At 39.6% G+C, this 18263-nt stretch overlaps 2 protein-coding genes across 8 annotated transcripts in view; one reads left to right on the top strand and one right to left on the bottom strand.

The window, feature by feature from the left end:
- The window catches only part of LOC117477954 (collagen alpha-1(XIV) chain-like), a 206395-nt gene that overhangs the window by 27269 nt on the left and 160863 nt on the right, over window positions 1–18263 (bottom strand). The window lies entirely within an intron of this gene.
- On the top strand, window positions 806–18180 carry LOC117477959 (C-type lectin domain family 6 member A-like). Of its 2 annotated transcripts, none has more exons than XM_034124791.1 (6): window positions 806–995; window positions 8156–8275; window positions 8919–8990; window positions 9866–10008; window positions 11369–11496; window positions 17821–18180. In XM_034124791.1, the coding sequence occupies exons 1-6, from the start codon at window positions 851–853 to the stop codon at window positions 17942–17944; spliced, it is 732 nt and encodes a 243-aa protein (XP_033980682.1). In that variant the 5' UTR covers window positions 806–850; the 3' UTR covers window positions 17945–18180. The 2 variants fall into 2 exon arrangements, with proteins under 2 accessions (XP_033980682.1, XP_033980683.1); XM_034124792.1 differs by lacking the exon at window positions 806–995 and adding an exon at window positions 6339–6523.

The following is an 18263-nucleotide window of genomic DNA, read 5'->3' as shown; positions in this document are numbered from 1 at the left end:
TAAAACAGGAGAAAATAAATATAGGTAAGATCACTTTGATTTAAACAAAAATGTTAATTAGCTTTTTAGGCTTCAGTGATACTTTAAGCAGTGTTGTTGTTTGGAGTGTGCTGCACGGGTTGACTCAGTATCAAAATAAAAGTTGGAGAATAACTTTTCTTCCTCAAACGTTGTTGAAAATGTTTGATGACTTGTTTAGATATATAGATAAGATACTTTATTTATTCCAAAATTGGGAAATGATTTTGTTCAAGGAGCAGTGTCAAGTAATACACAAGTTACATTTTTAAAAGATACAAATTTAATAAAAATTAAATTAAAAGAAAAAGTAAGGACATTTGTGTTTGGTAGATTATTTCTACTGTTGGGAAGCCTGTTTTCTTACCTTTCCAACGGTACCACATTTGTGCTTCAGGATGCTATGTTAAAAAACCAGGGCATTTTAAAACCATCAGTCTTTTCATGTTGTTTTTTTTGCATGTTTCTATAAACATTTTGCATATTCAGTGCTTGCTTTTGGGTTAAAACCTTGTTCTTTATTCTAGACTTTGCAGTCTATTTGATCAAACTAGAGCAGCAGCATTGATATTTAAAAGTGATCAGTGAATGATCAGCGTCCTGCAAACCCTTTTGAATTCTCCAGCATGCTTTACAAACCACATCCTTATCAGAAAATCAAGGTTATCAGCTTTCATACTTGCATGTTGACTGAGGACGGGTTTCATAAGCTCAAAGGAAGTTTGAAAATATCGTAGTTACACAATTAGTTTTGACCATATATTCATGCTACTCCATACTTCTTGTTGAACACAGAGCAAAAGTATTGGACCTTTTCTTTTTTTCTTGCCAAATGTCTTCCAACATTTATGATGACATAAACTTGAATGTGAGATACACCAAGGGAGCGAGAGAGGACAGGGGACAGAGAGAGGAGAGACTTGTCGACATCTACGATAGTGCGGGCACCGAAGATCGAGTTCTCAAACAGGATGGAGGTACGTAGGTATAAAATACTGTACACAATTTGTACATGTCTTAAAGACTATGTACTTCAAAGACTTCTCTTTTTCCAATAATTGTAGCTGTCCTCACATTAAAACCTATATAATAAAGGCAACCATGAGAAAATGAACTGTCCTGAATCACTCAGAAGGGGAAACTGTACAAAAAGAATAATGCTAAAAAAGGTCAGAGAGATTCCAAAATGAAAAAGGATCCAACATTGTACCATTACTAGATTTGGTTTGATGGAAGCAGTAAAGCAAATATCAGCGTGTCACAATAATCATTTCAGGCCTGAACTACAGTAGTGAAAATACTGTATGTTATTGTCAGGGTTGGGAGGGTCATTTTGACTGTTTTGTTAAAAGATCTAGTATAATCCAGACATCAAAATAAGAAAGCAACTTCAATTGATATGTTTATGTTACTTTTGGATTACCTCAATAACAAAGATGCAAATTAAAACAGGAGAAAATAAATATAGGTAAGATCACTTTGATTTAAACAAAAATGTTAATTAGCTTTTTAGGCTTCAGTGATACTTTAAGCAGTGTTGTTGTTTGGAGTGTGCTGCACGGGTTGACTCAGTATCAAAATAAAAGTTGGAGAATAACTTTTCTTCCTCAAACGTTGTTGAAAATGTTTGATGACTTGTTTAGATATATAGATAAGATACTTTATTTATCCCAAAATTGGGAAATTATTTTTGTTCAAGGAGCAGTGTCAAGTAATACACAAGTTACATTTCTTTTATAAGATACAAATTTAATAAAAATAATTTTTCTTTTTACAGTAAGGGAATTTGTGTTTGGTAGATTATTTCTTTGTTGTAGCAATGTTTTTTGGCAATCCATATTATACTGTTGGGAAGCCTGTTTTCTTACCTTTCCAACGGTACCACATTTGTGAGGAACTTGCATTTGTGGGATGAGCAGCAGAGCTAAGTATGTGGGCCGCGCCCATGAAAAATGTGACAAATCTCCTCTGCCAATGCCAAACAGCTTTTTTCTGTTGACTCTTGTTTGGTGTTGTTTGGTGGATTGGATGATTGAAGTCTGATAAAACCAGACATATTGGAAACAATTTATTGATACAAATGTATTCATTTAACAAGCAGCCTCAGTAGCGTGTGGAAGAACCAAACACAGCCACAACAGCCTCTCCTCCTCATGCTGTCACCAGCCTGCTCACACTCTGCTGTGGGATGGCCTCCCATTCTTCAACCAGCATATGTCCCAGGTCAGCCAACGTGGTTGTGTTGGTCCCTCTGGCACGGACAGCAGGGCCAAGTTGATCCCACAAGTGTTCAATGGGGTTGAGGTCAGGACTGCAGGTAGGCCATCCCATCCTCTCCACTCCTACTCTATCGGTGCAGCAATCAGCAAAGCGTTCCCTGCGTCTTCTCCACACTGTGACCCTACCATCCATGTGCTGTAGGCAGAATGTTCCTCCACATGTTGAGGTTCCAGTGCTCTGAACATAATGTTCCTCCACATGTTGAGGTTCCAGTGCTCTGAACATAATGTTCCTCCACATGTTGAGGTTCCAGTGCTCTGAACATAATGTTCCTCCACATGTTGAGGTTCCAGTGCTCTGAACATAATGTTCCTCCACATGTTGAGGTTCCAGTGCTCTGAAGATAATGTTCCTCCACATGTTGAGGTTCCAGTGCTCTGAAGATAATGTTCCTCCACATGTTGAGGTTCCAGTGCTCTGAAGATAATGTTCCTCCACATGTTGAGGTTCCAGTGCTCTGAAGATAATGTTCCTCCACATGTTGAGGTTCCAGTGCTCTGAAGATAATGTTCCTCCACATGTTGAGGTTCCAGTGCTCTGAAGATAATGTTCCTCCACATGTTGAGGTTCCAGTGCTCTGAAGATAATGTTCCTCCACATGTTGAGGTTCCAGTGCTCTGAAGATAATGTTCCTCCACATGTTGAGGTTCCAGTGCTCTGAAGATAATGTTCCTCCACATGTTGAGGTTCCAGTGCTCTGAAGATAATGTTCCTCCACATGTTGAGGTTCCAGTGCTCTGAAGATAATGTTCCTCCACATGTTGAGGTTCCAGTGCAAGTGGGCCTGAAGGTGAAGGGCAGTCATGGCAGGCTCCTGGCAACCGTACGAGACCGGAGAGTGGCTGCTGTTTGGCATTGATAGGCGCAACCCACATACTCAGCTCTGCTGCTCATCCCACAAATGCTTGTTTCTCACAAACGTTGCAACATTTCAAAGGTAAGAAAACAGGCTTTCCAACTGTATAAGATGAATTGCCAAAAAGCATTGTTACAACAAATAAATAATCTACCAAACACACATTTCCTTGCTTTTTGTGTTAAGTTGAGTTAAAGGGCCAATGTGTAGGGGGGTCCAAAAATAGAATTGAATAAGAAAAGCTGCAGACACCATAGCAGAGCTTCAACCACTGATGGGACCTGCACCATTTCCTCCTTTTAAATGCATCATGCACACACCCACTGCAACAAGTGAGTTATTAAAATATGAAGATGGCATGAAGGAAGACTGGAAGAGATCAAGTAGAACAATTGTCTATCAATGTTGAGTAGTCATGACATGTTCAAATATTGAATGACTGCTTTCTTGCCTCAATATCTTTCTGTATTCAGGCCTAATATATATATATTTTATATTTAGCTTATATTGGATTAAAATGTGTATATTCTTACACTGGAGGAGAAATCAGAAATCCTTTTTCAACAACACGCTCCAGTGCGTCTTAAAGCAGCAATCTAATTTCAATCTGTTTAGAATACTCCTCGGGAACATAACACTTACTGTGCAATTAGATAGCTTTCCAATCGTGCAAGACACATGAACTGGCTACATGTGGAAAAAGGCCATTAGACTGTGTAAATAAAGTTGAGATAGCAGAACCAACATTTATGAAGACCCTAATTTGGTTATAAATAAAATATACAGCAAGGTAGCCATAAAGGACAGTGGACAGAGAGAGGAGAGAATTGTGGACACCTATAATTGGGAGGACACAGACTATCATGTTGTTAAAGATGGAGGCACGGGGAAATTAATACCGTAAAATATTTGTAAATGATCTCAGTAATATTCCTTAGATAATCTGCTCTGAACCGTGTATAAGACATATTTGTAGTTTGTCTGGCATACATTTTACAATTGTATCACTGTGATATGTAAATGATACCACCTTCACACGTGAGCAGTTAATACTTACATTACATATCTTTATGTTTGCTTATATCTTAGATTTTTTAAGCAGATCTTGATCACCATGTCGGTGTTCATTCATGACGGGCTTGCTGCACATTATCTTGCTTAACAAACATACTAAATAAACAATTGACTTTGTGGATACAAAATTATGTTTTTGATTTACAAATGATCGTGTTGCTCGCGCTAAGAAAACATACTCAGTTCCATGGCGTACCAACAGCTGGAACTGCGGAGACAGCAACGTAAACTTAAAATGCAGCAGCACTGACCAAGGTTTTCTTTAACTTCCTGTTAGTGTTCACTTCCTGTTCGTTATGTTCTTTATGATGTCCATGTCTAAGAATAGTTGTGTTGAAGTTGAGTTTTAGAATCACAAACAGAAATACTTTAATAACCGCAGGGGGAATTGGTTTTCATGACAGTTGTTTCATTATAGAATGAATAAAATACATATAAATAAAATAAAATATAATGTATTATATAATATAAGAAGTAAGATCAAATATAAAAAAATATATAGAAACATAAGAATTAAAGTAAAATGACCCATAAAAGATAAACAAGTCAAAGGCCAGTGATCTCAAATATATTGAAGAACAGATTGAGTTGATCTGTCCTTTGACAATAAGCTTTTCATATCTACATGGTCATTGGCTCCTCCTTATGGAGCTGCCTTTGTTGCACCGCCATGTTTCTACAGCTCCTCTGAAAGGACACAAAGGACAGAGGGCTTTTTCCTGTGACCTTAAGGCCCCCATAGTCCTCCGACATGCTTGTGGTAATGCCAGCTGCTGCCTGAATTGTGTTGCTGCTAAAGCAGTCTTTTGGGAAGGATGACCTTTGAGCAAGGCAACTGTCAGAAAAAGGATATAGATATAAACAGCAGTATTGTTCCCATAGTCTCGTTGACGCAGTCTTGTAAAGGAGGGGTGAGCAGAGTGGTGTTAAGTTTTGCAATCTGCAATCGCAATGCTATATGCCTCTCAAACACACTGTCCCTTTTAGTACAGAGAATAAATTGCCATAAGGAAAATTAGATCCATTCTTCAGCTTGCGTCTTTGGGTGCAACATAATTAGGGGCATGTACATGACATTACATTACATTTCACTTGTTAGACGCTTTTATCCAAAGCGACAGGAGCCACAGCCTCCTAAATGTAACATGACTTTGTTAAGTGTGGTTTATATGCTGCATGTTTACAATTAAAAAGGCACAAGGTGCACCATACTGTGTAGTTGTTCACCTTTTCTGCTTTACAAACAAAATATGTGTACAAATATATACTCTACATTGTAATATATTGTTCCTAATTTTAAAATGATATATTTTTAATAATGCCCATTCTTTTACTTAATGTATAAGTAATCGGATTAGTCTGATAGTTATGGTTTAACCTAATACCTTTGTTCTGTTACCTGGTTCCAAAGCAAGATAGTAGGCAACAGTATCAACAATAAGTGAGAAAAAAACATTTCCTGTTTTGAACTAAATGTCCTGTGTGTGTGTGTGTGTGTGTGTGTGTGTGTGTTTTTGTGTGTTTTTGTGTCAACCACAAACACACACGACCACGCTTCCCCACCAAGCTGTGAATTGATGAGGGTTAGATTTAATGTCTGACAGAAAATCTTGTATCTGAAAACTCTCACATTTATTTGAACAAAGATGAATATAGTTACTTTTCTTACATATATTCTTTTCTTCGCAACTATGTATTAATAGCTTGCAGTCTCATACCTGAAGTAAGGAAAACCACCAAACTGGTGTTACAGGGGTTGTGTGTGTGTGTGTGTATGTTTGTGGTGCCTTCGACCAAGCTATGAATTGATGTGGTTAAGGGTTTCATGGCTGACAGGAAACCTTGAGTCTTGAAAATATCTCCTTTATTTAAACAAAGAAAACATTTAATAGAATAATACAAATTATTTGTATATATGCATTTTCCATTTTACTTTGTATTTGAAGTTTGCAGTCTCCTGGCTGAAGTTTAAAAAAATCCCCAAACTGGAGTTAAAAGGTTGTTATCTAAATGAGCCAAATACATAAAAAGGTGTGTGTGTGTGCTGGTACTTCCGTTATAATCTCTACTGATGCCACACAGAAACTGGTCTCAGAAACACTAGCAGAAACCACAGTACAGTGTTTAACGTTAACGGGGCAACATTTCTCAAGATGCCACGTATTTATGATGTACCACATTCATCACAGAAGGTGAAATTCAACAGAAAGTTGCAGGAGGAAAGGGAGGTGGATATCTACGAGAATGCAGACACTGTCAGAGATTATCACACTGAGAATCAGTCACAAGAAGGTGGTAAGTGATAGCTTGACAAATCAATATTATAACTCATCATTGTATGTGTGTAAACTTCCTTTAAATCATGTTGGGGTGATGTGAGGCTGTGGCTCAGTGGAATAGTGCGCTGAACTTAGTGCGCTGAACTTTGAATCAGGGGATAGCAAGTTCAAACCCCACTGCAGTCAGCATGGCGTTGTGTCCCTGGGCAAGACACTTCACCCCAAATTGCTCCTGTGGGGATTTTCCACAGTACTGAATGTATGTAAGTCGCTTTGGATAAAAGCGTCTAACAAGTGACATGTAATGTAATGTGTGAACACGAAGCTTGTTCTCAGTTCTGTTTGTTAGACTCAGCTTTCCAGTCACAAGGCAGTGCAGCTCTTCAGTATCTATGTTCATTTCAGTTTAGAATGTACAGCTTGTGTTTCTGCAGCTGTTTCCTATGGTGAGTTAGATTGTGCTCTGCTAAAATAAAGTACCTGCGCTGAGTTTGTTAGATTCAGCTTTCCAGTCCAAAGGAACTGCAGCGCTTCAGGGCCTTTGTTTGTCTCTACAGTTTAGACCTTATGAACACTCTTATGTTTTGCTGTTTGTCCTGCAGTGTGTTACACTTCCTATACTGGTTAAAACGGCCACATGTTTCTACATAACCTGAATCCAATATATCATTGTTTTAGCCATTATTCCATTTGAAGTGTTGTGTCTGTTATATACGTCCTATGTTTTGGAAAACTGAGTGTATCTGTTTGTTATTTGTTATTAATTCAAAGATATGTAGGGCTGCTCAATTAATCGTATTTTAATCGCAATTACGATTTTGGCTTGCAACGATTACAAAAACAACGTAATCGAAATAAAACGATTATTTATTTTTTATTATTATTATTTAAAAATAAAATTGTTTTATTGGTTTTTCAGTTGAATTATACTTAAAGTTCAGGGTAATCAACTGTTAAAAACATACTGTTCAATTTTTTGTCAATAAATGGATGTTTTCAAAGTAAATGGATAATCGTTTTTAATAATCGTGATATCAATTATTGACCCAAATAATCGAGATTATGATTGTTGCCATAATCGAGCAGCCCTAACGCTATGTCATCAAACCAACTTTGAAGAAGAAGCTGAAGAAATGAACATGACCTAATAACTGTTTTAGAATAGTGAACTTACAGTGGTTCATATTTCCAAATTGTAATCTATGAATGTGAATAAGTGAATGTGTGTGAGTAACAAGCATATTTCTTTAAAAAACAATCAAGAATAATTCCCACTAAAGACATCTTTAACACGGAGTGTAAAGAGACACCATGTGACAGGAAGAAGAGAGGTGCAGCATGGTGTTAAAAATATAACTTGCAAAACTGAGCCAAGGGAGATAGAGACTGGAGAGGAAGTAATACAAAGTCACTATTACACAGCTTTTGGTTTTAGGTCAGTTACTCACAAGAGTTCATATTTGTTTTATACCAATATCTTAATGAGGTAACATAACAGTGTTTAAAAGATATGTTTAAAATATGTATGACAGATGCCACTAAACCACAGATCAAAGCAGTGAAACGTTAAGTGTGACTGTGGGAAATGATAGAAACAATGTGTTCTTTCACTTGAATCGATCCGTTCTCTGTGTGCTCTGTGCTTCAGGACCCCGCTCTGAGAGGCCCCCTGCAGACGCCCAGAGGAGGACTTACAGAGCTGCTGCTCTCTGTTTAGGAGTGCTGTGCATCCTGATGATAACTGCAATCATTGCCTTATCCATTCACTGTAAGAAAGCCTTTTTTTTTTTTTTTTTTTTTATAGTCATAGAGAGCTGATGTGATTCCCCTCTGTATTAATTCAGCTCCACAGGACATGATCTGTCCATTGGACTCCAGTCAAAGTGATACAGGCAGCTTGTGCCAGTTCCTCCTTTCTCTGGCTTTTCACTGCCATGTCATACAGGGTAAACGTCCATGCTGGAATTACGGGGGGGAGTTGGGTCAAACGTATTTATGTGAACAATTTGCATAAATGTAAATGTTCACAGTTAAGGTTGACAATATCTAAATGTTGTTTAACTGTTTTTGGTACTTGCTCACAACTATGTATTAAGTTGTGAGCAAGTGAGTGAATCAGTTTTCAACTTGTTAGCAGATAATGTAATTCCTGTTTGAAATAGTTAGAAGGATGTTTAATAATGTGCAGGTTCCAGGATTTCACTTTGGTCTCTCTTAAAATTGAAGCTGTTGTCGATCTGTTTCTTATTTTGTTGAGTTTTAATCCGATATTCTTTGTGTTTTATTGCTCTTGTATAATTTCAATTTTTGTTTTATCTTTGTTATTTTTATATTCCTGTTTCTATATTTGTGCTGCAGCAACACCCATACAGTACCTTCTCTCTAGAAATAAAAAAAAGCTCATATTCCAGTCACTTTAGGAAAGAACGAGCTGCAGACCAGGTACAACAAACTGAACAACAACTACAGCCAGCTGGTTTCAGGTAACATCTTTTCCAAGATACAATAACACACACAATTTAACACAATAATACACATGATAAAAGTTAAGGGTGATATTGAATAATGTGCAGGATCCAGGATTTAAGTTAGTTCTGTCTTTAGATTGAAGCTGATGATTTGTGGATTTGTTTCTTATTTTGTAAACTTGTAATCAGATATTCTTTGTGTCTTATTACTCTTTCATAGGTTTATTGCTGTTCTTTGTGCTGTGGCAACACCCACATGTCCCTCTCTTTCCTGTAGTGTCATAAAACCCTACATCTTATACCCCCGTGAACACAGACCAAATGTTCTTCTCATACATAAGGATTTAAAACACTTGAAAGGATACCACTTTATTAAGCTTTAATACAATAATTTCCATTGTGCATCCTGATGATGACTGGAATTATTGCCTTATCCGTACGATAATACACAACACGCATTTCTTCTTTGACAAGGATATCTTGAGGAAATACTACCACTCTAACCGCTATTGTTTGACGGACTAGCATCGCCGCTTAGCTTTTTGTGATCCATTTCTGCTACTGTCTTTTTCACAATTGAAAACCACAAGTATGATGGTCCTCAAACAGCCATAGAGTGAGAAGGCAATACTGCTTATGGTGAAACATATACAGTCTTCGTTTTGTGTCTAATCTGTCTTTTATCGTTCTGATATATTTTTAATTTTAATGTTATTTTAAAATTCATCTATATTCTTGTTTCTATCCCTATCCTTGTGGTGTGGAAACACCCACATCTCTCTGGAAATCTTCTCCTATATTTCAGTCACTTTGGAGAAAGAGGATGGGAACAAAGATCTGTCTTTTAAATGAAATGATATGAAATCTATCTTTGAAACATGTGTTTGAAGGGAAGCTGTGTCCTGGAGGATGGAAGAGATTTGGATGCAGTTGCTACTTTAAATCCGATAAGCGGAAAACATGGTATGATAGCAGATCTGACTGTGAGCAGAGAGGAGCAGATCTGGTGGTCATCAACAACAAAGAGGAACAGGTGGGTCTGTTTCAGAGTGAGTTATGTAGATGTAACGTCCTGAGATCGGTTATCTACTGACCAACTTCCTGTCTTCAGATCACATCTTGTTAGCCTGTTCATTAACAATTGATTCTCATTAGCACCTGTTCCTAGCTTTGACTCAATGTATAAGCTTTTAGGTCCACTCTGTTTTGTACATTATTATCATATATATATATATATTTTATAATTGTTTGTATTTATTCTTATTGCTGATACGGAAGCCTCAGATGACTAACACAAGGTTAATCTCTTCTTATTTTAGAAATGCATAATATAAATAATTAAATTAAATGAAAATAATTGTGTAATTTCATAAAATGCATTATTATAAGTTAAAATGCTAACATTCTTGTGATCACTTCACGTGTATTTCCTACTGCATTCTTTTTCGCTGAACAGATAATAATAATAATTAAAGCTGCAAGCAGCGTTGAGCGGGTCTTCGACGCTCCGCAGGCTGTTGTCCGCACGTCGACGTGTCGCGTAGGTGTCTCGAAGACTCGGCCGTTGGCAAACTGGGAAGTTTCAGGCCGATCGGACAGCGTACATAGGAGTTACAGCAGTATCATAAACATTGTGTTTGATGGCGAGTGATCTGTCGCCATGGCAACAGCATTTAATGACACCCCATAATATGCCTAGATGTCTTGAGGGCTGTACCGTTAGCACACATGTGAAGTTTGAACACTTTTTCACCATTTACACTGGAGTTATAGCAATATCGTGCATAACGGCGAGGGATGCTTTGCCATGGCAACAGCGTTTTAAGGAAAACTCACTATTGTCATATTGAGGTGTTGAGGGCCGGACCATTAACTGTCATCTGAAGTCTGGCGCTGTTTTGACCATTTTCATAGGAGTTATGACAACATCGTGATTTTTAGCGAGGGATGCGTTGCCATGGCAACGGCATATGAGGACACCCCATAATTGACAGAGCCAATATCAATAATGTGCGAGGCTAGTGATGTCACTAGGTTCGCGTGGGAACTGTCATGATTTAGGCTGTCGTTTTCCCTGTTTTGTGTGGGTTTAGCATGGTTGTCGCTCGCTTCACAAATTGATCCTACCGATATCAATCATGGGCTCGCGCGGTCTATCTGCCGTCATGATTTCCGAACCTTTTCTGTGCTTCTGCCAATCGTTTTCCCTGCTGCGCGAGCGATTACAATAGGGTCTTCGCCGACCTCTGGTCTCAGACCCTAATAATAGTTTCTTCACCTTCCTCCATTAGGCGCATACTATCTAGTAGTTGTGTCAACTATTCAGTGTGTGGTGTACAAGTGGATCCCTTTCTGTTTGTCATGGCTGATTATTGTCTCCGTTCCACATCTAGAAGTTTGTCAATGAATTCAATTCACAAGGAGAGGCCTGGATTGGTCTACAGGCCACAAAGGGAACATCTACACCAACAGGATGGGTGTACGAATGGGAATGGGTCGACGGATCACTGCTGACAGAAATGTGAGATAGGGTTTTTCTCTTTAAATCATAATTAAATCAACAATCCTTTGTCCCAGAACTAAATTGGTTTCAAATGTCAATTATTATGCTAATTATTTGGTCTTCTTATATAAAAAACGGCTTTAATCTTCACAGAGCATTTAGCCTGCCGGTATTGACCTTCTGTCTGAAACACTGTTTTAGCCCGTTTCCACAGGATTGCATTCCTAGGTAACAGCCAGGGTCCATGTTAACTTCCTGTCAGCAGAGGCCTGTACTACGAAGCCGGATTTTCGCTTAGCCGGCTAACTTCAGGGAAAACTCGGGCTTTCCGGTCCTACGACGCTGGTTCTCTTTTTAGCGGGCTAGATCTCCATGGTAACTTATGCTGAGCGGCTATCCCAGACCCGGCGGCAGACATACATCTGTGGGCGGGCATTTGATTTACCAGGGCGGGCCGACCCCCAGGCCCCACCCCATTTTAACGTAACATATGTGCATATATAGTTGCAGACAGATTTAGGCGTTATTTTTGTGCACGCAATGAAACATTTTGAGCATAGGAAATGTTTCCGCTGCTGCTGCACACTAGTGTTCATTTCGTTGACTAAAACTATGACGAAATATGTTCGTCAACGACCTTTTTTTCCATGACGAAAACGAGACGATGACGAGACGGCACCGACGGCAGTAAACAATAACTGTAACGATATCATCATGCAATATCGTTATCAAAGATAACGTTACATCTCTGATAGTCAGTTTTTCTCCCAGCAGTTCCATTTCCGGTGCTGCGGCTGGGCAGCAGCTGTGTGTCTGTGCCGCGCGCGGCGGCACATTTGAATTACACCGGGCAGAGGCAGAATATGAACTGTCAGGAAGACTCGGGTCTAACTCATGGTCTAACTAACCTTATTTAACAGAAAATAAAATGGCAACAATAGGGCTTGGGAGCAGTGGTCGCACTCGCGTTAACCGAATACCCCCCCGTCAGCGCGAGTGAGTGATAAATTGTGCACTCGACGGGAAATAATGGATTATGACGGAAATGTTACGATCCTGTCCGTCAAAATGACTGACAACGAAAAAGTCTAAAGCCACCACTGCTTGGGAGAAAGAAACAATGTGATATTTGGGCCCATTTTCGCTACATTGAGGCGGAGAAAAAAACCGAATGCATTGTTTTATCAGAAGGGAAGCAATGTGGCCATAACACAGCTGGTAAAAACACCACAAACCTGACCAGATACTCTCTGACTGCAAAGCTGCTTTCTTAATCATTCAGCCTGTGTTTTTCATCAAATAAGGACAAGATATAATCTTATTGTGAAATAAGTTTGACTAAAATGACAAATTATTGGTTTTGGCTTGACTAGTTTGACTGAAATGTTCTATATAATCTGATGACTAAAAAAAGACTCAACAGTTTTCTTTGACTAAAATAAGACTAAAATGCTCAGATTTTTAGTCGACTAAATCTTGACTAAATAAAAACAGGATGAAGGTGACTAAATATGACTAAAACTAACAAGGAAATTTAACACAGGACTAAGACTAAAACTAAATTAAAAAATAGCTGACGAAATTAACACTACTGCACACGCTCTCTCTCCCACAAATGTGCCACATAACCAACCATTTGTAACGCTGTGCCAATTTGAGCGAGCACGGGGTGGAGAGGTTGAGCGAGGGAGAGAGGGACTGGAGCAGGAGTTTGAGGGCTTGAGAGTCAATTTCTCTTCAAAATATAATTGATATGCTTGCAAAATATATTTTTCTGTGCTCAAAAATGTTAAATTGCGCGCTCAATAACATTTCCAATGCTCAAAATGTTTCATTGCGTGCTCAGGATAGAGGCACAACAATAGCGCTACTTCAGCACCATGGATGGACAGCGACGCTACACATCAAACAAGCAGAACCAGCATGCAGCTGACTCATATACTCATATATACACCTATGAGTAATACAAAAACCTTTAATTACATTACAGAAAAAAGCTGTGAGAATGTTGCATAATGTACTACCTAAGAACAAACAATTTATTGAGTCAAGGCTGTTAACATTTAAAGATTTAATAGAATATCAGACGGCTTTAGTTATGCAGCAAAAAACAGAATACTGACAGAAAATATACAAATATAATATGCAAATGTATTTTAATTTCAGAGGATGAGCATCAGGAGGAAATTACATGTTAAGCATCAGTTTGCACGTACTACTTTAAAGCAGAGGTGTGTCTCTTGGCGTAAAGAAGTGGAATTAAACAAATAACAAATATATTGGCAAACATACAGTGAAAAGAACACACTGAAAAATACCCAATATTTTGTTCACATTAAAGCTTGAAAACAACAGCTTAGCCTACATCGTGATGTGATTGTTTGCTACTTACACAATGTACTCGGGGTGGGCCTAATAAAGCTGTAGCCGACGTTTCCCAGATGAATGGAACCTCCTCAGCAACATGTCTTTCCACTCATTCTTGCATTTTTTTGTCAGGTCCTTCTCGAAACCAAGTTGGATTAAATTTGCTTTCCGAGTGTGAGACATGCTTCTTCGGTGCTCACTGAAAACGTTTTTCAGTGTGGAAAAAGAGTTCTCACATAAAGCTGTCGAAGCTCCAAAGGTAAGTGAAACCTTAAATGCGGTGAGAACACTTGGCATTGCCTCAAGCGTCGTGTGGAGATGACCAAGTACGTTTTTCAATGTCCATTTCCCATCCTCTGGTGGTGTGAAGCTGTCCACGTGTTTCAGAATCAGCTTTTTGGCCACAATGAACTCAGCATCAACGAGCGTGGTTCCAGTCAGTTTAAGCAAAGGTTCCACTTTTTCGGGCTCCAGGAAGAAGCTGCTTTCCGGGTTGAGTGAAGCAATAGCCTCCATGAATGCGCTGTTTCGCTCTCCAAAGCGGCGCGCAATTTCTCCCGTAACTGCATCAATGCAGCTGTAAAACAGCCGCCGTTGCTCTGTCATCTGGTGGTTTTCTTGTGTTCCCACTCCCACTGTCTCTTCAACAACATAATCCTCCAAAGTTGTGTTAAGAGTTCGCCTTCTCTTGGTGGGACCGGGATGGATAGTATCATCCTCTCTCTCCTGTGCGCACTCACTCCACATCTCCGTGAACACCTTTTCGGTGCGCAGGGCCTCAACACACTCTTTGGCAGTGTTGACAAGCTGTACTGCCGTTTGAAGGTCCATTTCCTCCGACTGCATCATCCTGTTAGCTGGCTCAAGCAGGGACAATATCTTGCATACTATCTGGGTGTGGAATTTAAAGCTTGGCTTTAAAATTCTGCTCAGCAAGCCTGCTGCCTCCATCCTCAAGTCAGCTGGAAATGATGCAGAGTGTTCAACATGTCGGAGTAGTTCAACTATATCCTGAAAAGATTTCAGAATAATCTGAACAGTGGCCAGGTGCCCTGTCCAGCGCTGTTCCAGTAAACGCTTCAGCGTGTTTCCCTGGTAATGTGCAGCAACGGTGGGCTTTCGTGTGAACTTGTAGAGGACATTACAGATGTTGAATAAATCCTCGATGGCTCTCTCACCGGACATGGCGTGAACAACGACCAAGTGCAGCTGGTGGTTGAAGCAGTGCACATATGGGATTTCTCTGCCCAGTTCATCTTGAAGGAGTCTTTGAACCCCACCGTGTCTCCCCGACATAAGACTTGCCCCATCGTATACCTGGCTGAGAATTTTGTCTGTGCTCAGGCCAACTTTGCGTATTTCATCAATGAGTGTCTGTGTGAGGGTTTTTGCATCACCTGCAACTGCTGTGGCGATTGTCAAGAGCCTTTCTTTTATGACATAGTTCTCATCAACAAAACGCAGTACAATTGAAATGTTTTCACAGCCTGTTGGGTCTCGGGTTCCATCCATTTTGACAGTGTAAAAGGAGTCGCCTATTTCCTCAACAATATGCTCCGTTACGACTTTGCTCATCAGGTCAATTATGCCGTTTTGTATATCATGGCTTATGTAGGTAGCATTTTTGGGAATGGTGGGGGCAATTTTCGCGAGTTCTGGGTCCTTTTCGATGGTATACTCAAACAATGACAAAAATAACCCACTGCCAGACTTGGACATACACTCTAAAGAGTCGTGGTCACCTCGGAAAGGAAGATTGCTGGTAGAGAGAAAAGTCACAATGTCAATAATGGAGCCCACGTAATATCTGTTACGAGCCAGCTGATCTTTGTTGACAAGAGTTGTGATTTCCTGACCAGTCTCGATGCGCATTTGTTTTTCTCTCCACAATTTCTCACACACTAAATGTTCCTTGGAAGAGCTGTGTTTGCTAAGACCCGTGCCCTTTTGTAAGGCATGCTTCCAGTCTTTGAAGCCTTTTACGGTGAACGATGCGTCATGATGATGAGCCTTAAACTTTCTGCATGGGAAACAGTACGCAGCATCGCCTTTCACGGAGTATTCAAGCCAGGGTCGGTTTTGGTACCATGAGCTGGCAAAACTACGTTTTTTCCCGGAGAACAGCCGAGATGGAAAACTATCCAGGACTACCTGTTTTGGTGTATCCACGCCAAGGTCCTCTGGAACTAGAAAACGAAAATCTCCAAGATCACGAGCGTTTAGAATGGGAGCTGGGCCTGGGCTGCTTAAGGATGAACTGCTGCTGCCCTGCTCCGAAGAGGCTGCGTCTGACAACGTTGACTCGGGTCCTGGTGGAGGAGAAGGTAGAATAGATGGCGGGGGACACGTCAAGTTGCCAGAATCTGGTGCTGAGTTGCCACAATCATTTTTTGAGCTCTTATTGTTCGTGAACCACTTCCTAATATCCATTGTCGCCGATACATATAAAAAAGGATAATAGCCAAACTAACCGCCAGAGTAAACTGACAGGCTGCTGTGACGCGTCTCACACACACACACACGACTCAACCCCGCGAAAAACCAGTCTCGCGCATTCATTCAGAATTTCATAGCAAAATAAAAAAATTATATTATACTAATGTTTCAACATAGTTTAATACAAAAATAAATGTTATGACAAAGCCCTACAAATAACAACAATAAACATAATAATACAAAAATGTAAAAAAAAAATGTATATAATAATTTTTTTTTTAATCAACCCTGATTTCTCATGGGCGGGCCCAAATCCTGGATGGGCGGGCCCGGCCCCATGGGGCCCGCCCATGACGCCGGGCCTGGGCTATCCTCCTCCGGAGCAGTTTATGTTGCAGGCTAAGAGATCAACTCAGTGAAAGCACCGCCTGCTGACCAATCAGAGCTCCGTGTGCGGAGTTTAAAGCGATCAAGTCATATTACAGGATAGAGGAAATACAGAAAAACTGCCGTTGCAGGAAAGACGGCCGGCAAAAATCAACTGACTGTGTGAACGTGAAAATTAATAGAATATCACCTCCATCTTCAGAGCAATCTGACTATTATAACATTAGCGTTAAGAAAGCTTACTTAAATATCTGCCACAACATAAGTAACCGGATCAGAGTAACATTAAGTACAGTCCGCGGCACTGTGAGTGCAGACGTCGATGTGTCCCATTATCATTCATATCATATCACATCATAATGTATCATATATTTCCTTATCTGAGTCAGCTTCTTGAGCCGTATCTGGCCGTGCAACACTCACAGTGTCACATAATGTATGCAGAAGTATTATTTTAAGCAACACATTAAGTTGACGAAACACTCGAGCCAAATGTAATTAAAGTCAGATCCACTCGTGTCTTGGACGGGGCAGTGATTTCATAAACCTGTTAATGTACGCATTCAAACACTTTTTCTGTTACCAGCTGTATTCACCTTGCAGGTGCAGCTATGTGGCTTTTATCCTGGATAAAGTGTTTAAGTGATGGATGTTTAAAGTTTAACTTCTTCATATTTGACTAATATTAAAGTTCACTTTTCATTCAGGAAGTATGACGCTGCGCTGTCAGTACGCTTGTCCGTGTTTGAGATTGGTCGAATGCTCCAAATACCACCCCTTTCATGTGAACGCGCACCTAACTAGATAGGACACGGCTGGCTTGAGCGATCCACTTGATAACCAGCGTCGTAGTACAGTTTAGCGAGAGCGCGTATGTTTTGGATTGGGCCAACCGGCTAACTCAAACATATCCAGGTTATGTTGAACCGGCTTCGTAGTACAGGCCTCTGATGTCATTCACATATGCTGCACCTGGGACAAACAAGGCATTATATAAACAAGGGTTTAAAGAAAACTAAAATAACTGCATCCATCTCTGTTTTTGAATCCTTTTTCCTTATTTAACTCAAATGATTTAATTTGTTACAGATAATATTTGAGTCAAAATCGACAGTTGTTTTCAAGTTTTAGACCTATTATATTGTCCTACAGGTTCTGGGAATCAGGAACGCCAAACCATTTCTCAACCCAGAACACTTCAGCATACTGCAATCAACATGGACTATGGAGACCAAAACAACCATATCTCTTATATAACTGCATCTGTGAGAAATAGATTTCTTGAATGATTTGATGAGGGTGGGCAGCTCTGAGATCAGCTTTGTCAAATTGTAACAGCTAGCGTTATACATTGTTTAAATGTGTTCATTCTGTTCTGTTTGCTGAATTACTTGGAATTCATACAAATTGTTTCTCTGGCTTTAATGTGCGGTTTATTCTTTCAGGTTGATTATAATAAAAGTAAATAAAGACATGGAATCACACAGTCTTTACTTGGCTTTGTATAGTTAATTAATACGTTTTTGTTTAATAAAATGGTTTTGATACAACAGTAGTCACCAGATCCTAATTTTAAGCTTCCAGGAGAAGGAACC

The sequence above is a fragment of the Trematomus bernacchii genome, unplaced genomic scaffold (assembly GCF_902827165.1).
Source record: "Trematomus bernacchii unplaced genomic scaffold, fTreBer1.1, whole genome shotgun sequence".
Taxonomy (NCBI): domain Eukaryota; kingdom Metazoa; phylum Chordata; class Actinopteri; order Perciformes; family Nototheniidae; genus Trematomus; species Trematomus bernacchii.
The sequence above is the reverse complement of the archived record's forward strand: the minus strand, read 5'-3'. Positions and strand labels throughout refer to the sequence as shown.

Coding starts and splice junctions, on each gene's coding strand:
- LOC117477959 (XM_034124791.1), top strand. CDS start 851: ATGTCTTCCAACATTTATGATGACATAAACTTGAATGTGAGATACACC. Junction 996..8,155: donor AGTTCTCAAACAGGATGGAG/GTACGTAGGTAT, acceptor TCTGTGCTTCAG/GACCCCGCTCTGAGAGGCCC. Junction 10,009..11,368: donor TCAACAACAAAGAGGAACAG/GTGGGTCTGTTT, acceptor TTCCACATCTAG/AAGTTTGTCAATGAATTCAA.